General features: G+C 34.1%; 2 protein-coding genes across 11 annotated transcripts in view; one reads left to right on the plus strand and one right to left on the minus strand.

Annotated features, from left to right (window-relative positions):
* Nucleotides 1-11520, plus strand: part of LOC127509462 (butyrophilin subfamily 1 member A1-like) — a 42239-nt gene extending 30719 nt beyond the window's left edge. For 2 of the 6 annotated variants that reach the window (XM_051888220.1, XM_051888222.1), the window contains exons 2-9: nucleotides 2325-2400; nucleotides 6267-6617; nucleotides 6739-7011; nucleotides 7218-7316; nucleotides 7840-7881; nucleotides 8143-8187; nucleotides 8421-8447; nucleotides 9537-11520. In XM_051888220.1, the coding sequence (XP_051744180.1) occupies nucleotides 2343-2400; nucleotides 6267-6617; nucleotides 6739-7011; nucleotides 7218-7316; nucleotides 7840-7881; nucleotides 8143-8187; nucleotides 8421-8447; nucleotides 9537-10078 (1437 nt within the window). In that variant the 5' untranslated portion in view covers nucleotides 2325-2342 and the 3' untranslated portion in view covers nucleotides 10079-11520. Of the gene's footprint in view, nucleotides 1-2205; nucleotides 2231-2324; nucleotides 2401-6266; nucleotides 6618-6738; nucleotides 7012-7217; nucleotides 7317-7839; nucleotides 7882-8142; nucleotides 8188-8420; nucleotides 8448-9536 lie in introns of those variants that run through there. The other 4 variants (XM_051888221.1, XM_051888224.1, XM_051888217.1 and 1 more) reach the window with 3 other exon arrangements.
* Nucleotides 1-15959, minus strand: part of LOC127509446 (Fc receptor-like protein 5) — a 111683-nt gene that overhangs the window by 58825 nt on the left and 36899 nt on the right. For 2 of the 5 annotated variants that reach the window (XM_051888166.1, XM_051888161.1), the window contains one exon: nucleotides 14388-14660. The exons of the other annotated variants lie outside the window; for them this stretch is intronic. In XM_051888166.1, coding sequence (XP_051744126.1) covers nucleotides 14388-14660 — 273 coding nt within the window. The remainder of the gene's footprint in view (nucleotides 1-14387; nucleotides 14661-15959) is intronic. 5 annotated transcript variants of the gene reach the window in all.

The raw sequence follows: 15959 nt of genomic DNA on the forward strand, positions 1-15959 counted from the left end.
AGGACTGCTGTTTCTCCACACTGGTTAAAACCACTGTGCTGAAAGAGAACAAACCAAACCACAACTATGAGCTCATCTCTATCTATTTCTATTCTATCCTCTGACAACAAGGGTGTGGAGTTTGGTGCTGATATATTTGTACTTGTGAACAGTTTAATGTTCATACACCAAGACGTAACAATTTTTATGCCTGTTCCTCTTAATATAAGATTAATGTATAATGTAATATAAATTCAGCTACTGAGTGATTCCTAATAACAGTTTTGTCATTCATTTGGAAATCAATCTGCATTTGTTGCACTACATGATTTTGATTCACCAAAAAGAACCGACTTGAGACATTTTTGGGGAATCAGACTTCACTGTTCGACTGAATAATGACACAGTCAGTGGAAACTGTATCTCAGGAAAAAAAAAATCACAATTTTTAGCTTTTTTTCTCAGCAAAAACAAAAACAAAAAAACATATGTAGGCTACATCAGGTATCAGAGTCAATATTTGTATTTCACATTAACAAAAAATGTCCGACTAAAGCACTGTAGCTACATGGCACAGTTACAAACAGTTAAAAGCTGAGGAGATCGATGAGTTTTTAGCTAAGATTTGAGCTCACTTAGTCAAAGCATAGAGCATAAGATGGGCATAATATGATCCTTTGTGTGATTGCCTATGAGCAGACAAGCAGGCATATTTTAGATCATTTGAAGGCGAGAGATGGACGAGAGAGGATACCCATAGAACTGAATTGCAATAGTCCAGCCATGACGAAATAAAAGCGTGGATAACAATTTCAAAGTGTTACATAACTACACATCTAGGGCTGGGGAGCCAGTAACAAGATAAGAAAATATATAACTAATGAAAAAAAAACTTGGAAAGAGAACCAGGGCAATCCAACCTCCAGTCCCAGAGTCAGCACAAACACCAATTCAAATTAATATCTTTTCATTTGAAAAGATAAAGAATGATAAACAGAAACAGTAAACTCAGTTTTAGTATTAACGAACATTTTTTTTAGTATTAACAAACATGTGGGGAACAAAGAGCTCAGGAGAGAGCTAGGCCAAAATAACAAACAGAACCAAACTAACTAACCCAAGAATATTTATAAATTACCCAGAAAAAAAATAATCCAAAAATAAAGTACATACAACTTCAGAATAAAGGAAATTACTAAGACAATTCAGCTCATAATTTATTCATGCAGCAATGCATGATGGGAGCCATGGGTTAATTTTGATTGGTGGCACCCAGAATACACTGCAACATGCTTTATTATTCTCACCATTGTTGAGATTCACAGACTGATTCTTGATGTCTGTGTCTCTAAATGAAGATACACTTTTAAGAAATCCTTTGTATTGTAAAAGCTGGATCTTCTGCTGTAAAATTATATAGTGCTGTTGTTATCAATAATGTAAATCTAACTCAGAGATTGGGCTATAAATGAGTTCAGTGATTCAGGTCAAATAACGATTATGTGAAAACATAACCAACACCACCTGATCATCTTTTCTCTTTGCATGTCTGGCTATTGTACCTCAGTTACAGCAGTCAAGCAAAGTCTAATATTAAAAAGTCAAGGGCCAAAAGCTCAACTAAAGCAAACCATAATCTCCATGATGGTGACTTAAAATTGTGATTTTTCTCCTTTGGTGATTCTGTTTGTTATCATCAGGTATCTTCAAAAAACGGTCAATCATCACTCAATTAATATCTCCTTAACTTTAACACTGCTTCAGTGAGTGAAATAAAAATATGGCAGGACTTTTACTTTCTGACCCCTGGACTTTCCACCTCTGATGATGGAGACAAAACTATCTGCAAATGTTATAAAATGTAACATTATTCATTAAACACAGATAGTGAGTGAGTGAGATAGTGAGTGAAAGAGATAGTGACTAATAAGTGAGTGAGTGAGTGAGTGAGTGAGTGAGTGAACCAAACAGTGTTGCCAAGTCTGCGGTTTTCCAGCAGAATTGGGCTACTTTTACATTGTTGCCGCAGGCTGTTTTTCATGTCCGGAGGTTAAATCGACCCCAAATAACATGATATTTAGCCCTTGGAATGCAAATTTTACCAAGGGAACCCCCCGAAAAAAACAGATATCCCCCCCTGTGACAAATATGTTGTGCAGTTCTACTGGAAGACATGAAACAGAAAGTGACTGTTTTCATGAAACAGGAAGTGATTGTAGATGTGTGTGAAATTTATTTGGTAAGCTTATATGTAAGTATTCTGAAGCAAAACACATGCATGTAAACTTTATGTGAGTTTCTGATTATAATACATGTTTTCTCTTTTTTCATATTTTTCTTCTTAGCATCTGTGTCCTTCAGAGATGAAGTTCATTTGTTTGATGCTGCTGATTATTAGTAGAATTACAGGTTCAAGATCAGGTAATGATTTACTCCTTATAAAGAGCTGCATTTTAAAGAGATGAAGTTTGTGTTCTTTGTAAAAGAAAGGGTGGAGGAAGATGTAATAGTTATGCAAGAAAAATGTACAGTAAGCTAGACATTGTCTGACTAAAGTGGTTTATTTTGAAATGACCAACTCACTGTACATTATCCCACTAATTACATGCTACTTTCCAAATAAACAAATAAGTTGACTTGAAATATTGGTCTTACTAAAATATTACAGCAATGGTTGTTACAATTGATTGAGTTCAGTTCATAGAGAGAGAGAGAGAGAGAGAGAGAGAGAGAGAGAGAGAGAGAGCGAGAGCGAGCAATCAGTTTTCCAGGGAGATGTGTAATAATAATTAATAAAACCTTGCTGTTTTATATGAAAACATGTGGAATGAAGAAGAACAAAACTACAAACACACAGAGAGAAACAGCTTTTGTTTCTGCTCTGACAGCCGCAAGACTGGCTGAACACTGTGAGTGTGTGTTAGAAATCAGGAATGGTGAGAGAACATTGTGCTTGGTACATTTTTGTCTTCAAACCAAACTTGGGTCTTCAGCCGACAAAGTTTAAGCATGAAAGCAATCCGGTCGAATGCGTTTTCAACTACCTCTAGAAGTGGTTGAAAGTGGACAAGTTCAAAATGTTTTAGCGTCGTACGCTTGTCATCTGATCAACCAAAACGCTTCTTAATACCAGGTGTAAACAGGGCCAAAGTCTTACATACACTGTAAAAAAAAAAAAAAAAAAAAAACGCTAAATGACTGTCAGCTACAGCTGCCAAACCCATATCCTAATATGATCTTAATTTAAATAAAACACAAAAAACTTTAACAGAAATTTTCCTTAAATGTTTTAGAAAAAACATGAATTATTACAATCAAACACCTTTACTATAAAAAAAAAAAAAAACATAAAAAAAAACGAACAAATGACTGTCAGCAACAGCTACCAAACAAAACTGTAAATGTTTTATAGTTATTTTGCTGGTATTTCTTGAATTATTACTAACAAACACATTCACTGTAAAATATAAATCTCTTGCAGTTAACCAGAAATAACACACATGCATGAATTAATGTAACCATATGTCACTGCATCAGAAACTACCGACTGACCCACAAAACTCAGACAATACAGAAACCCTTTAAATCTCAATCGTAATAATCAATAAACATTAAACACTAACAGATCTCTCAAAATCTCAGCATCTTCACTTATTACAAGTAAGACGGCTGTGTCATCATGACACATCAAACCAAGCTGTATTCATGTTATCATAATGCTTCAACCAATTGCAAATTAAAATAATCAAAATAATTCAAAATAATGACAGCCAACAATATGCACTTTTCGGCAATGTATGGCTTATTACTATAATTTCTTGTTTTCAGTCAGCAAATGACGGTAGCTTTCCAGGAGAGCGGGAAGAAAGGATTTGAACGAAGAGATACAGAGCGCGGCAGGTTACAGAGTTTTCGATTACATAAAATAATAAAAGAAACAAACAAAAACATAGTGAAGTAGTAGCACACAACACAAAAGGTGATTAGGATGATTTTTTATGACCTGAACGAACGATGAATCATTTAATGCACCAGTTCAGCTTTAGAATTTGGAGGTACTTGCTTGTCGTTTGTCTTTGAATGATTACCTTGGCGGCATCCTTGGCTTGGAGTAAAGGGATCTTCCGAGTTAGCTGGTTTGTTGCAGGGCTTTCGGGTCTGGATTGATGTCGCTGGCAAACAAATGGAGTCTCTCATGGCTGAAGTTTGGAGTTGAGGCGGCAAAAGAGTCGTTGGTTTAACTTTGCACTTAGAACACGAGACTCTTGACGTAAAAGGAAAAGAAAAGTTAAAGTAAAAGAAAAGAAATTTGAGTAAAAAGTTGGATGGCTTGAAATGAGCTGCTTGTCTGCCCTTCATCATCTGTTCTTTGTCTTAAGCCATATTCTTCTTCTTTGTTCTTTTGAATTACACTCAATTTGTCTTAGTGATCTGACTATTTAACCTATAGGTGTTTGGTTCAACCTCTTTGAGGAGTTGTGACCAATCAGGTTTCATCTAGTTTAAAAGGTGGCTTTTTCTTCGTCCCTGATCATAAAGTGTTATCTCAGGGCCTCTTGAATTCCCACTCTCGGCAGAGAATACAGAGAGTACAGATTAGACATGATTTCTATTAAACGGAATATGATACATTTTGCACAGATTTCATTCATGCCATGATTTGAATGGAAAATAGAGATTTAAATTCATATCACACAAGACACACTTTCAATCAACCATTCACTAGTTATAACATTTACATGAACTGTGAGTGTTTTAAAGCATAACTGGTCACATGTAGAACGTTTAGACATGATATAAAATTTATGCAGTTGAAAGATGTTTGATAAGTCCGTTTCAAATTGTATTGGAACAATTTGATGTTATTTATTTTTATATCGCAGTCTCTGTGATTTTTCTTGTGGATTTTCAGCTGTGTCACTCAGAGGTCACTTAGAAGAAATAGGCCTGCATTGTCTCTCTGTCTCTTTTGATCTGGGGATCAAAGACTCCTTATCTTTTTGTGGCTTATGTTGTGTTGTCTTTTCACCCATTGCTTAAGTTCGGCACCTTTCCCTCAGCCAGGAAGCATGCATGGCCATAAAAAAACTTTGCAGGGGGTTGTTGATAGACTCACTGGAGTCGCTTGGGGCCTGCAATGTTGATTTGGATCTCTGGGATTATGTTTGAAAGAATCATCTGAAAGATTAATTTGTCTGGTTCATCCACAATCCTTAAAGTGTGTATGGGAAAAAAGTCTCCTAAATGAAAACTGTGTAACCCAGTGTCACAAAAAGACTTGCATATATATATATATAATAGTTGAAGTTTGAAGTGTTAGATTCTTTTGCTCATTATTTTTCTTTTTTTAAAAATCATAACATTCCTGACGAGTTTTTTATTTTATTTTTTTTATAGTGATGGTATAGTGATTAATCTGTTTAATATTTTAATTTCACATGCCAATGCTACTGCAGAAAATCTTGCAGTGCTGTGATACTCTAAAAGATTTTGTGCAGAAAATGTTTTGACAGGGTAGCATTTTAAGTGATATCAGTGAATCAGGCCACTAAATGATGCTATTTTTTTTTTGCCATAACAAATCTGCATCAGAAACACACAGTTAAAACAGTAAAATAAATATTTATTATTAAAGGGTTAGTTCACTGCAAAATGAAAATTCTGTCATTAATTACTCACCCTCTTGTCTTGACTTTCGTTCATCTTCGGAACACAAATTAAGATCTTTTTGATGAAATCTGAGAGTTGTCTGTCCTTCCATAGACTGCCTTTTCAATGACCAATTTGATGCTTCAAAAAGATCAGAAAGAGATCAGAAAACTAATCCATATGAATCAAGCGGTTTAGTGCAAATTTTCTGAAGAGACTTGATTGCTTTTTATGATAAACACATTTAATTTAGGCTTATTCTCACATGTAAACATTGATCAGCGAACATAAGCAGAAGCTCAACCGAACATGAATAACGCACAAGAACAAAGCTATTCCGGAAACTCAAACATGCTGCGCAACCATTGAGGTTCATTCATGCAGTTTAGACCTGGGGCCAGTCACATAAACGTAGCCACTATATTAAGATTCTGTCTTAAGACTAGTCTGACCAGCTAGCAGTTAACCAATGGCTAATCAGTCTTACTTTTTAAATTCAAATTAGACCAATCTTCTTTTTTATGTAACTGACTTTAAAAAGTTATGACCAGTCTTGAAGAAAACAATAAATGACTAACTTGTAAGACTAGTCTAAGGAGTTTATGCAAATGGCCCCTGCTCTCTTTCTCTTGTAACAGAGCAGTATGAAGTAGAGGGACCTGCAGATCCTGTTCTTGCTGTAGCTGGTGAAGATGTGATTCTGCCCTGTTCAATCAAACCCAGCTTCAGTGTTGTGGACATGAGAGTGGAGTGGTCTAGATCTGATCTGAGAGGTTCACCAGTGCATCTCTATGAGAATCATGAAGACAGAAACACGGCACAGATTCAGTCCTACAGAGGGAGAACAAAACTGATCCATCAAGAACTACAGAGAGGAAACGCATCACTCAAACTCTCAGCAGTCCAAATCTCTTATGAAGGACGTTATAAGTGTTTTATTCAGTCCAAATCCTGGTTTGATGATGCCATTTTTGACGTCAGAGTTGAAGGTGAGGAAACCAACAAAAACTAACATTGATGATATTTTTTGTTGATCTTGTCAACGGAAAATAAAAAGGGTTGTAGGCAGAAAATGTTCATTCAATGAATGTTGTTGATGTTGATCTGCAGCTGTAGGAAGTCCTCCAGTGATCACTGCAGATGGGTTTGATCGTTCAGGAGGGCTTCATCTACAGTGTGAATCTGAAGGTTGGTATCCTGAACCTGATCTTGAGTGGCTGGACAGTGAAGGAGTCAGTTTGAGTTCAGAAACTACAGAGACACACAGAAACACAGATGGGTTCAGTGTTAAACACACCATCATTGTACATTGCAGTATCGACAAGATTCACTGCAGAGTCAAAATGAAGCATCACGTGCAGGAGACTGAGGTTATCATCTTAAGTAAGTACTGATACATTTAAAGACAAGAGATCTGAAGACTATTAAAGTCCATTACGTTATGTACAGCTAAAAGCAAAGGCAGCATTATGTTCATTATAGATTATTAACATTTCACTGTATACTGTATAGCATTCCGAATTTTCAATAATCAACTCATTAAAACGTTTGACTTACACAATGTGCTTAATTATTGTTTTGTTTCACAGATAATATGTTTTATGATTGGAGGACATCAGTCATCCTGATTTCAGTTTTCGTTTTGCTCATTGTGATTGCTGGACTATTGTTTGTTCATAAATACAGAGGTAGTAATCTTGTTTTCTTGTTATTTTATATATATTTTTTTCATAAATAAACAAGACAGCTTGAAGATAGTTCTCACACGTTTGATTATTTGATTAGTCTTTTTATCATTTCTTCTGAAAGGGATAATTAATGTAATTTCCACCACATCTCAAATGATTGTGTGCTGTGTTTAATCTGTGATGACATTTTTAAACAATATTGAATGAGTTCATATGCTAGATACTTGTTGCCTGTTTCCTTGGTTGAATAGGTTAAATGTTAAATTGCAGGTTTAAAAAGTCCATTTCCATGTCTGCGACCACATTGAAAATATTATAATTTATTATGATTATGTTACAAAAATGCATTTTTACTAGCGGTCTACACACACACACAAATTAAATCAGAAAATATTTAATTGACAGCTATTGTGTATCCATATTCTTTTGTGTATGATCATCCTGTCAGAAATTATGTTTATATTTAATGTTTATGTTGTCTGAAAGCTGTTTTGTTCTTGTCTTTATTCTGAATTGTCTTCAGCACACAGACGTCTAAAGGATAAGAAGAGCACAATACAACATGGTGAATTTGTCTTTATTTTTTCTATATAACGTTATTAATTCATTATTTATTTAAAGTGTTCTTACTTAACAGACTCTGTGTATTTATTTTTATTTTGTGTATATCTTGGATCCTGTAACTGTGGTCACCATTTGTTTATTTATGTAATGTATATTTATTCAGTTGCCTATGTATGTTTATTCATAACTTGTCAGATTTACTGTATAAAAAATAATATAATTTCAATATTCTTATCTCGTCTTTTTTCTGAATTTTCTTTAGAACGTGATCAACTTTTACAAAGTCAGAAGACGATTATACCAAAAGGTGAATTTTTTTTACGGCTTTATTAAGATTCATATTTCTGCAAAAATATGAATGAATATGCTGTGCATTCATATATGTATAAAATTCATCATATTTTATTATTGTATTGTAAACTGTGTAACGTCTTCTTGAATTTTATTGGTATTCAAGTGCTTAAAAAATACCTGATCTCATTACTGATCTAAAGATGAATTCTGTTATGAACTCTTTATAACTTCATACTTCGTTTTTAGCTCTCACACATTTAAGAACACAAAAGGGTGAGTAAAAAATACTCAAGTTTTATGACTATAATTATTTATTTTAAGAATTTTAATTTCCCATATTCATCATGTTGTCACCAATTAGGGTACGTTTACACAACAACAAAGTACTAAAAATCGAAAGGTTTTTTCTTTGTACAGATGACAACGTTATCAAAACTATCCTTGTTCACATGGATCCCCGAAAATGACTAAAAACGCTGTATCACACATGCCAGATCAGTAGTTGGTGATGTTACTTTGTAAAGAAAGACTATGCACCTGCGCATATATGCATTCTTTTAAAAAGAGCACTTTCACCAAACGTGCATACCTCTCCACCTTTTTTTTTATTTTTAAAGTTTGCTGCACTTTTTTTTCAAAATCTTGCACTTTGAACCTGTTTTCAAGCCACCAAAACTCCGTTGTCATGTAAATGAACGGCCGAAACGCATAAAAAGTTTTCCGTTTTTAGTTGAAAATGGTGTCGTGTAAACAGCCCCTTAGTCTTTCTATGTCATCTTAGTTTCATTTTCACTGACTTTTAGTATGACTTTAGTATTCATTGCCTCCTGTTTTCCTTTGTTCAGTTTTCCTGCAACTCCTCTGTTGTCATGGTTACTAACATGATTTGCCATCACGTTCAGCTGTGTCATTGTTAATCACCTTGTTTGCCTGCGTATTTAAGTTCCTGTGTTTTCAGTGTTCTTTGTCCAGTCTCGGTAATGTTATGTGGTGTTTGTTTGCTTGCCTGCCTTCTGATAAATGATCAAATGTAGTTTATATGTGACATAAAAGAAAACTATGCATTTAAACTCATAAATGTTTAACTAAAGAAAAGGAAGACAAAATATCATCATAAGGGAATCCAACCATGAACAATGACACACATAGAAAGCATAATCAGAACAATCAAAACATTTCAGTCTTTCAGAAGCAGACAGACTTAATTGATCATAATGTAAAGTACACTGAACATTACATTTATTTACAATAAATGCAGTATTTTTACTGCATTATTTTTGTAAAGATACCAATAAATTATAACAATTATAATTATTTTATTATATACTCATCTGTAAAGCATAATTTTCTATATTTCAACAGTGAATGTGATTCTGGATGCTGATTCAGCTCATCCACGTCTCATCGTATCTGATGATGGGAAACAAGTGGAACTTGGAAATAAATTGGGAAAAAAAATGGATGGAAATGAAGAGCAAAATGGCAGGTTTAAGGAATATCTTAGTGTCCTTGGCAAGGACAAATTCTCCTCAGGGAGTTTTTACTATGAGGTTCAGGTGAAGGAACAAACCAAGTGGTTTTTAGGAGTGGTCAGAGAATCCATTAACAGGAAGGGCTTTGGGATTGGAATGAATCCTCAGAATGGATATTGGACTGTGGGTCTGAGATATGGGATTTATTCGGCTTATAATGATCCCCCTGTCCCTCTTTCTCTGAGAGTGAAGCCTCAGAGGGTCGGGGTGTTTGTGGATTATGATGAGGGTCTCGTCTCTTTTTATGATGTGGAGTCCATGTCTCATATCCACACTTACACTGATCAGTCTTTCACTGAGAATCTTTGTCCATTTTATAGTTTGGGGTATTGGAATACAAACTCCACACCACTGATTATCTGTGATGATTAATAATGACTTCAGTGAATAAATTTATGTGAATGATCAATGAAATGAAGGGAAATACAGTAAAAAAGTGTAAAGTAATAAAAATCAGATATTATTTACATGGCAGTCAAAACTTTGGACACACAAGGCTGATTTTATGTTTCACGTGATCTTTAAAATTTATTGATCTAAAGACTTCTGCTTAAATGACTGAAATGAGTTTTGTAAACATATAAATTGTGCCTAAACTGTTAAACCATTCAGTGTAAATTTGCAGTGATTAACTGGCAGCAGATTCACCTGCAAATTACTGCTTTTTTATTATAAATTTTTATATAATTACATATATATTTACTGTAAAACCCTGTCCTTTAAATTATCTTTAAAATGCTGGCAGCACAGTTGCACTAAATTAAAACTCATTTTATTTGCAGAAACTGACTGCCTTAAAATGGCCATTTGTTATTTAAGTTTATAAAAAAATATAGTGTGCTAATAATGTGAGCGAATTAATACTGTGAGATTATTTCTTTTTTAAATGACTGAGAGAAATTGCTAAAGTGAACTGAATTAAACAAAATTATGAAAACAAGAAGCATCAATTTAACTCAAATCCTCTTGCAGATAACAGCACTCATGCATGTACTAATTGTCACAATCCTCAGTCACTTGCCCAGTCACAATCTGCATCTCATTTTGAAGGCTGCGTCCTCCAGAGGTCACATTTGTCAGCCGCATACGTCATCAAGGCGGTCCCATTTTTAAAAAAAGTAACCATTAGATTTCAAAGTAAAAAAGAAATGACAGTATTTTACACCTCACAAGGAATTACAGGCAATTTTGTTACAGTTACTTTTCTTAAATAAGACATCCTTGATGACGTATGCGGCCTTCAAATGAGACCTCAGGAGGACACAGTCTCCGAAATGAGACGCAGCAACAGTCCTCAGTCACCACCGAATGAGTGTTATATTGTGTATTATGTGTATAAATGTTTTTGGATATGTATTTTACTCTGTGTTGAGTATTATTATTACTCTGTCTCTCTCCCTCACTCTGCTTGCCTTGCAGTTAATTAACCACTGTCGCTTGTAAGGAGTGTGCTGCAGATCTACTGCTATAAGAGAGCAGAGTGAACACTGCTTTAGGAAAGTTCACTTCTCCCCTGTGCCAGACTTGTGTGTTCCTGCAACTGAGTGTAAAATGATTTCTGAAGGATCATGTGACACTGAAGACTCTTTTAATATACTATTTTAATATATTTTTATCGAAACCACCATCAAGTCTTTTGGTGTCTTCAGTGTCACATGATCCTTAAGAAATCATTTTAATTCACTGATTTGAGAAACATTTCTTCCTATTATCAATGTTTTGCTGCTTAATATTTTTATGGAAACATTTTTTCAGGATTTTTTGAGAAATAGAAAGTACACTTTATTTGAAATAGAAATCTTTTGTAACACAAATGTCCCTTTTGATCATTGTGTCCTTGCTGAATAAAAGTATTAATTTCTTTAAAAAAATGTAAAATATACATACACACACAAATATATATATATAATTTTAAAATCTTACCCCAAACTTTTGAACAGCAGTGTATATAATATTGAGAAAAACTTGGTCTCTTACTCAACAGTCAGAAAAGAAACAGCCTTTCACTGAATATTCTGTTCTCTCAGTTGTCAAATGATTCGCTGCTGCTGCTGGTATTAACTAATATAAATACACACTGTGCAGTAATAAACAATAATTACTTTTTTATAATGAATATTCATCTCATTTCTTTTCAAAGATTAACATTGTTTCTGAAGCACATGAAGGCTTACTAATATTACAGTCAGTTCTGGTAAATCTGTTGCCTTCAAGTGATCATCAGTATCACAAAGTCATTCACTTCTCAAGCTACAGTAAACTCATCAGCATCCTGGGATTGAAGTTTCTCCTCCGGGCATTTATTTAACCTGAGCATACGTCACATCACTAGATCCAGCACCTGAAAATATATCAATAAATTCAAAATGCACATTTCTAGTTTTTATATGCAGAATTTAATTTCATCAATAATGCATGTAGATGTAGTTTTCAGTGGTTTCTTGTGAATTGTGATTGATGTTTTTAGTTTGACACTCACCTTGATCTGTTTCCAGCTTCAGTTTAGAGTACAGGACGTCACAACTCTCAGTGTTTTTGTCTAGAAGAAGCCAACAGTTCATATCTCTAGTGCTTACTGTACGTCCAACAGTGATATGAAATATAACATTATAACATGCTAAAAAAAGAGCAAAGATTTTTGTGTTGGTTTACCTTTGTTTTCTTTCTCTTTCTTCTGTTTGTTTGTAGATTTGAGTTCAACCTCAGCATATGTGATCTCAGCCAGCGCACTTACACCATCTACAATGAACAACAGAGAAAGAAATAAGACACTTGGTTGAACTTGATTTCCTTTGCAAAAATCACAGTGACACAAAAAACGATGGATTTGATTTCCAGTTTCTTTAGAGAAGAACTACTGAACTCATAATGACATAAAATACTGTAAATGACATCATTAGTTACATGTCTTTATTAATAGTTGCATCAACTGAGTCATAAACGTGCAGTTCCTGTAATAAATTAATACATGAATTAATTTCCAATTATATTTTTAAATATATATTTTAAACGATTTTTGTCATTCAGTTTTAAAAATTCAATCCCACAGAAAAATAGTGATTTCATGTTGACATAAACTTAAAAAAATAAATCACTAGACATAATATTTCATGTGCAATTAACATTCTAAATTACAGAAAAATATGTGTATATTTTATGTATTTTTTGATCAAATAAAACTAAATGACATCTAGCTGAAATATATACAGTATGTCAGACAAATATCTTGTTAAACTTTGAAAGAGTGAAATATCATTTAGCTGTGAGATCTGTTCTGTTAATTAAGAGTTATTCCTAAGTGTCTTTTATCTCAGCTTGTAAAGATTTATGGGTATTTATTAATGGTAATGAATAAAGTCTGACCAGACAGCGGTGTGTTGTATCCGGCTTCACTCTGGTTCTGCTCTGATGTCTGACTGATGTTCTGCTGTTGACTGACAGCAGAGGGAGACTCAGATCTTCCACCTAGTCAAACACAAACTGTTCGTGTCAATGTTTTGAGGAAAACTGACTTTTCATCTGTTTCATGTTTGAGAATGACAAACTTTTTCATGACGTTTTTATTTATTTATCACATTATGTTTACATTAAGCTGCCTCACTGTCTGCTGTCTTCAGTATATCAAACAACTACACTGTAAAAAAAAAAAAAAAAAAAAAAAAAAAATCACTCACATTTAACTTTCGGAGTTATCTTTTTGCACTGACTCAGTTAAGTTGCATTTACGTAGAATATTAAGTATGGTCAACTTTACAAATTTAATGTTGTTTAAACTTGTAAAGTTTAGATTAACTTCATGAAAGTAAGGTGAACTTACTAGTTTTCAGTACAAACGTTAACTGTAAAATATGTTTTTTGTTCACTGAACTTAACTTTTTGAGGTACCAATTTCCTCTGACTCATTTAAGTTTTAATTACTTAGATTATCAAGTATTTTCAACTTGACAAATTTATTTAAACTTACAGATCAATAATTTTCAATACCAAAGTTCTTGTTCATGTAATCTAATTTGGCTTATTTTATTAATTCACCCAAATAAATAATTACTCTATTTAAATTGTTCTTTCATCTTTCACACATTGAAAATCTTTTCTTTGTACTTTTGTTAAATAAAGGTTCAAGAGAATTAACAAACCTCAGATTCTTGATTTTATTGCATTTTACAAAATGTCCAGACTTTTCTGGTAATGGGGTTATTTTTATCAATACTCTTCAGAATTGAAGTAACAAGCCTAATTTAAGATGGCCTCCCAGCCTGACCAGCTGAAAACTGCCCAAAAACAACCAGAAAGCATACCAGCTTTAGGTTGGGAGACCAGCTAAGTCCAGAAAACCAACTTAGACTGATGTAAGATGGCAGCTCAAAGGGTTTAGAAACAGAGCTAGTGTCTGAAAATGTGTCACTGAATTTTAATGTGAGATGATAAACCTTTGTTGTTTCTGAAGCGCCACAGCAGGACCAAGAAGACAATGATCAAAAATACAGCTGTCAGTCCTGCAGTCACTCCAATTATCACAGGTTTGAGACCATCAGATCCTGATGCAGAGAAACAAGTATTTTTACACATCAGCTACAGAAACACAGGAAACATGCAATCCCTTACGAAAAAAATTTATTCAAGTGCGCTATTAGTATACATATTTTAAACTAAAAATAAGAAAGTATACTTTCAAACTCACCTGATACTGTCAGTGTAACTTCATCACTGATGTTTGATCTGCGTGATCCTTCAGTGTCTGATCCATTACAGGAGTATTTACCTGCATCAGACTCATTAACAGACCTGAATGTGTGTTCCTGTAGTTCACTGAAAACACTGGTTGAACCTTCTTTATACCAGTTGAACCGCCATCTAGTGACTCTTTCAACATCAATGTCACATCTGAGAGTGACTGTCTCTCCACTGAATACATGTTGATCAGGTTTAATGATCACTTTGGGTTTTGGTCTTTCTGTAGAACAACAACAAATCACAATTAAAAATACTCAACAGTCAGAGTTCGTTTGGGAATATCTGTCAATATAAAATTATTGGGAATTTGGGAAACAGACAATCTCATTCTCTCACTAGTAAATTAATTAATGGTTTTTTTTTTTTTTTTTTTGACATGAGAAATCAAATTTTCCTTGGTCTTTTGACATTTAAGAGGTCTTTGTATGATTATTACATCCTGCAAGTTCCATAACTTGAAAACGTCCTCGTCATCAATAAAAAAGCATTTATATAATCAAGCTGTAAAAAAAAAGCTTTGTTTAAAACAGAGGTGTCATGTGACGTCACAGAGACACAATCATTTGCATACGACTGCCTCTGGAGCGAGACAACAACGCCTACTCTTACATCATCGCATTGCCCACTGATGTTCCCCACCCACAGATGTTCAGTCCATGACACCAGCTGGAAGCCAGGGGGAGAAGATGGGCAGTGATTTGGCCGTCAATGCTGACCTGCCAACTAGAGGGTGTTACGGTTTAGGGTCGAAACACCCAATGAACGTTGGACACCATCTGATGACATCAACTCCCCCTGGCCAAGGCAGAAGGTGAATGTAAGAGAAGCATCTTTTAGATGTAATTATTCTCATTTTAATTGCAAAGATGTCAGCCAATCACAGGAGTGGGCGTTTACACTGAAGTCTCACAGCAGACACACCCCTTCAAACAGAGTTCAAATCAGAGGACTAAAATCAGGGTAGAAAATAGCCATTTATTTCTAAATGATGACAATTATTTGATGTAAAAACCCCAAGAAACATAAAATAATTTTTTTTTAAAAATCTATTTCATGACCCCTTTAATTTCATAGACAATATAAGAAACATTACAGGCTCAAAAAGGCCAACACTGAAGCAGAAACACTGAAGGAAAGAGAAACACAAGAACTACAACTGACTTCCAGCCACAGCCTTAGATGAAATCAACTGAAAAAACATTAAATCTCTCTTATTACAAACCAGACTGACTATCATTCATCTACAGTTCATTTTGAGAATTAACAGGTTTAGATGTTGTTTTATTGACAATGTTTGGTCACTGTTATGGTGATCGGTGTTTCATTTATTGGGCATTGGGCAGTTTGACTCTTGACTTTTTATATAAGTTTGTGGTTTTTGTAACAGTGTTTACAAAACACAATTTGTTGCAAAAGAACTCATAAACAAAAACAATCAGGTGATATAGTTTTTTTTTTTGTTTTTTTTTATCATAACGTAAATGTTTGACTTAACTCATCACTGAACAAAACTGATTAT

The sequence above is a fragment of the Ctenopharyngodon idella genome, chromosome 3, assembly GCF_019924925.1.
Source record: "Ctenopharyngodon idella isolate HZGC_01 chromosome 3, HZGC01, whole genome shotgun sequence".
NCBI classification, from domain to species: Eukaryota; Metazoa; Chordata; class Actinopteri; order Cypriniformes; family Xenocyprididae; genus Ctenopharyngodon; species Ctenopharyngodon idella.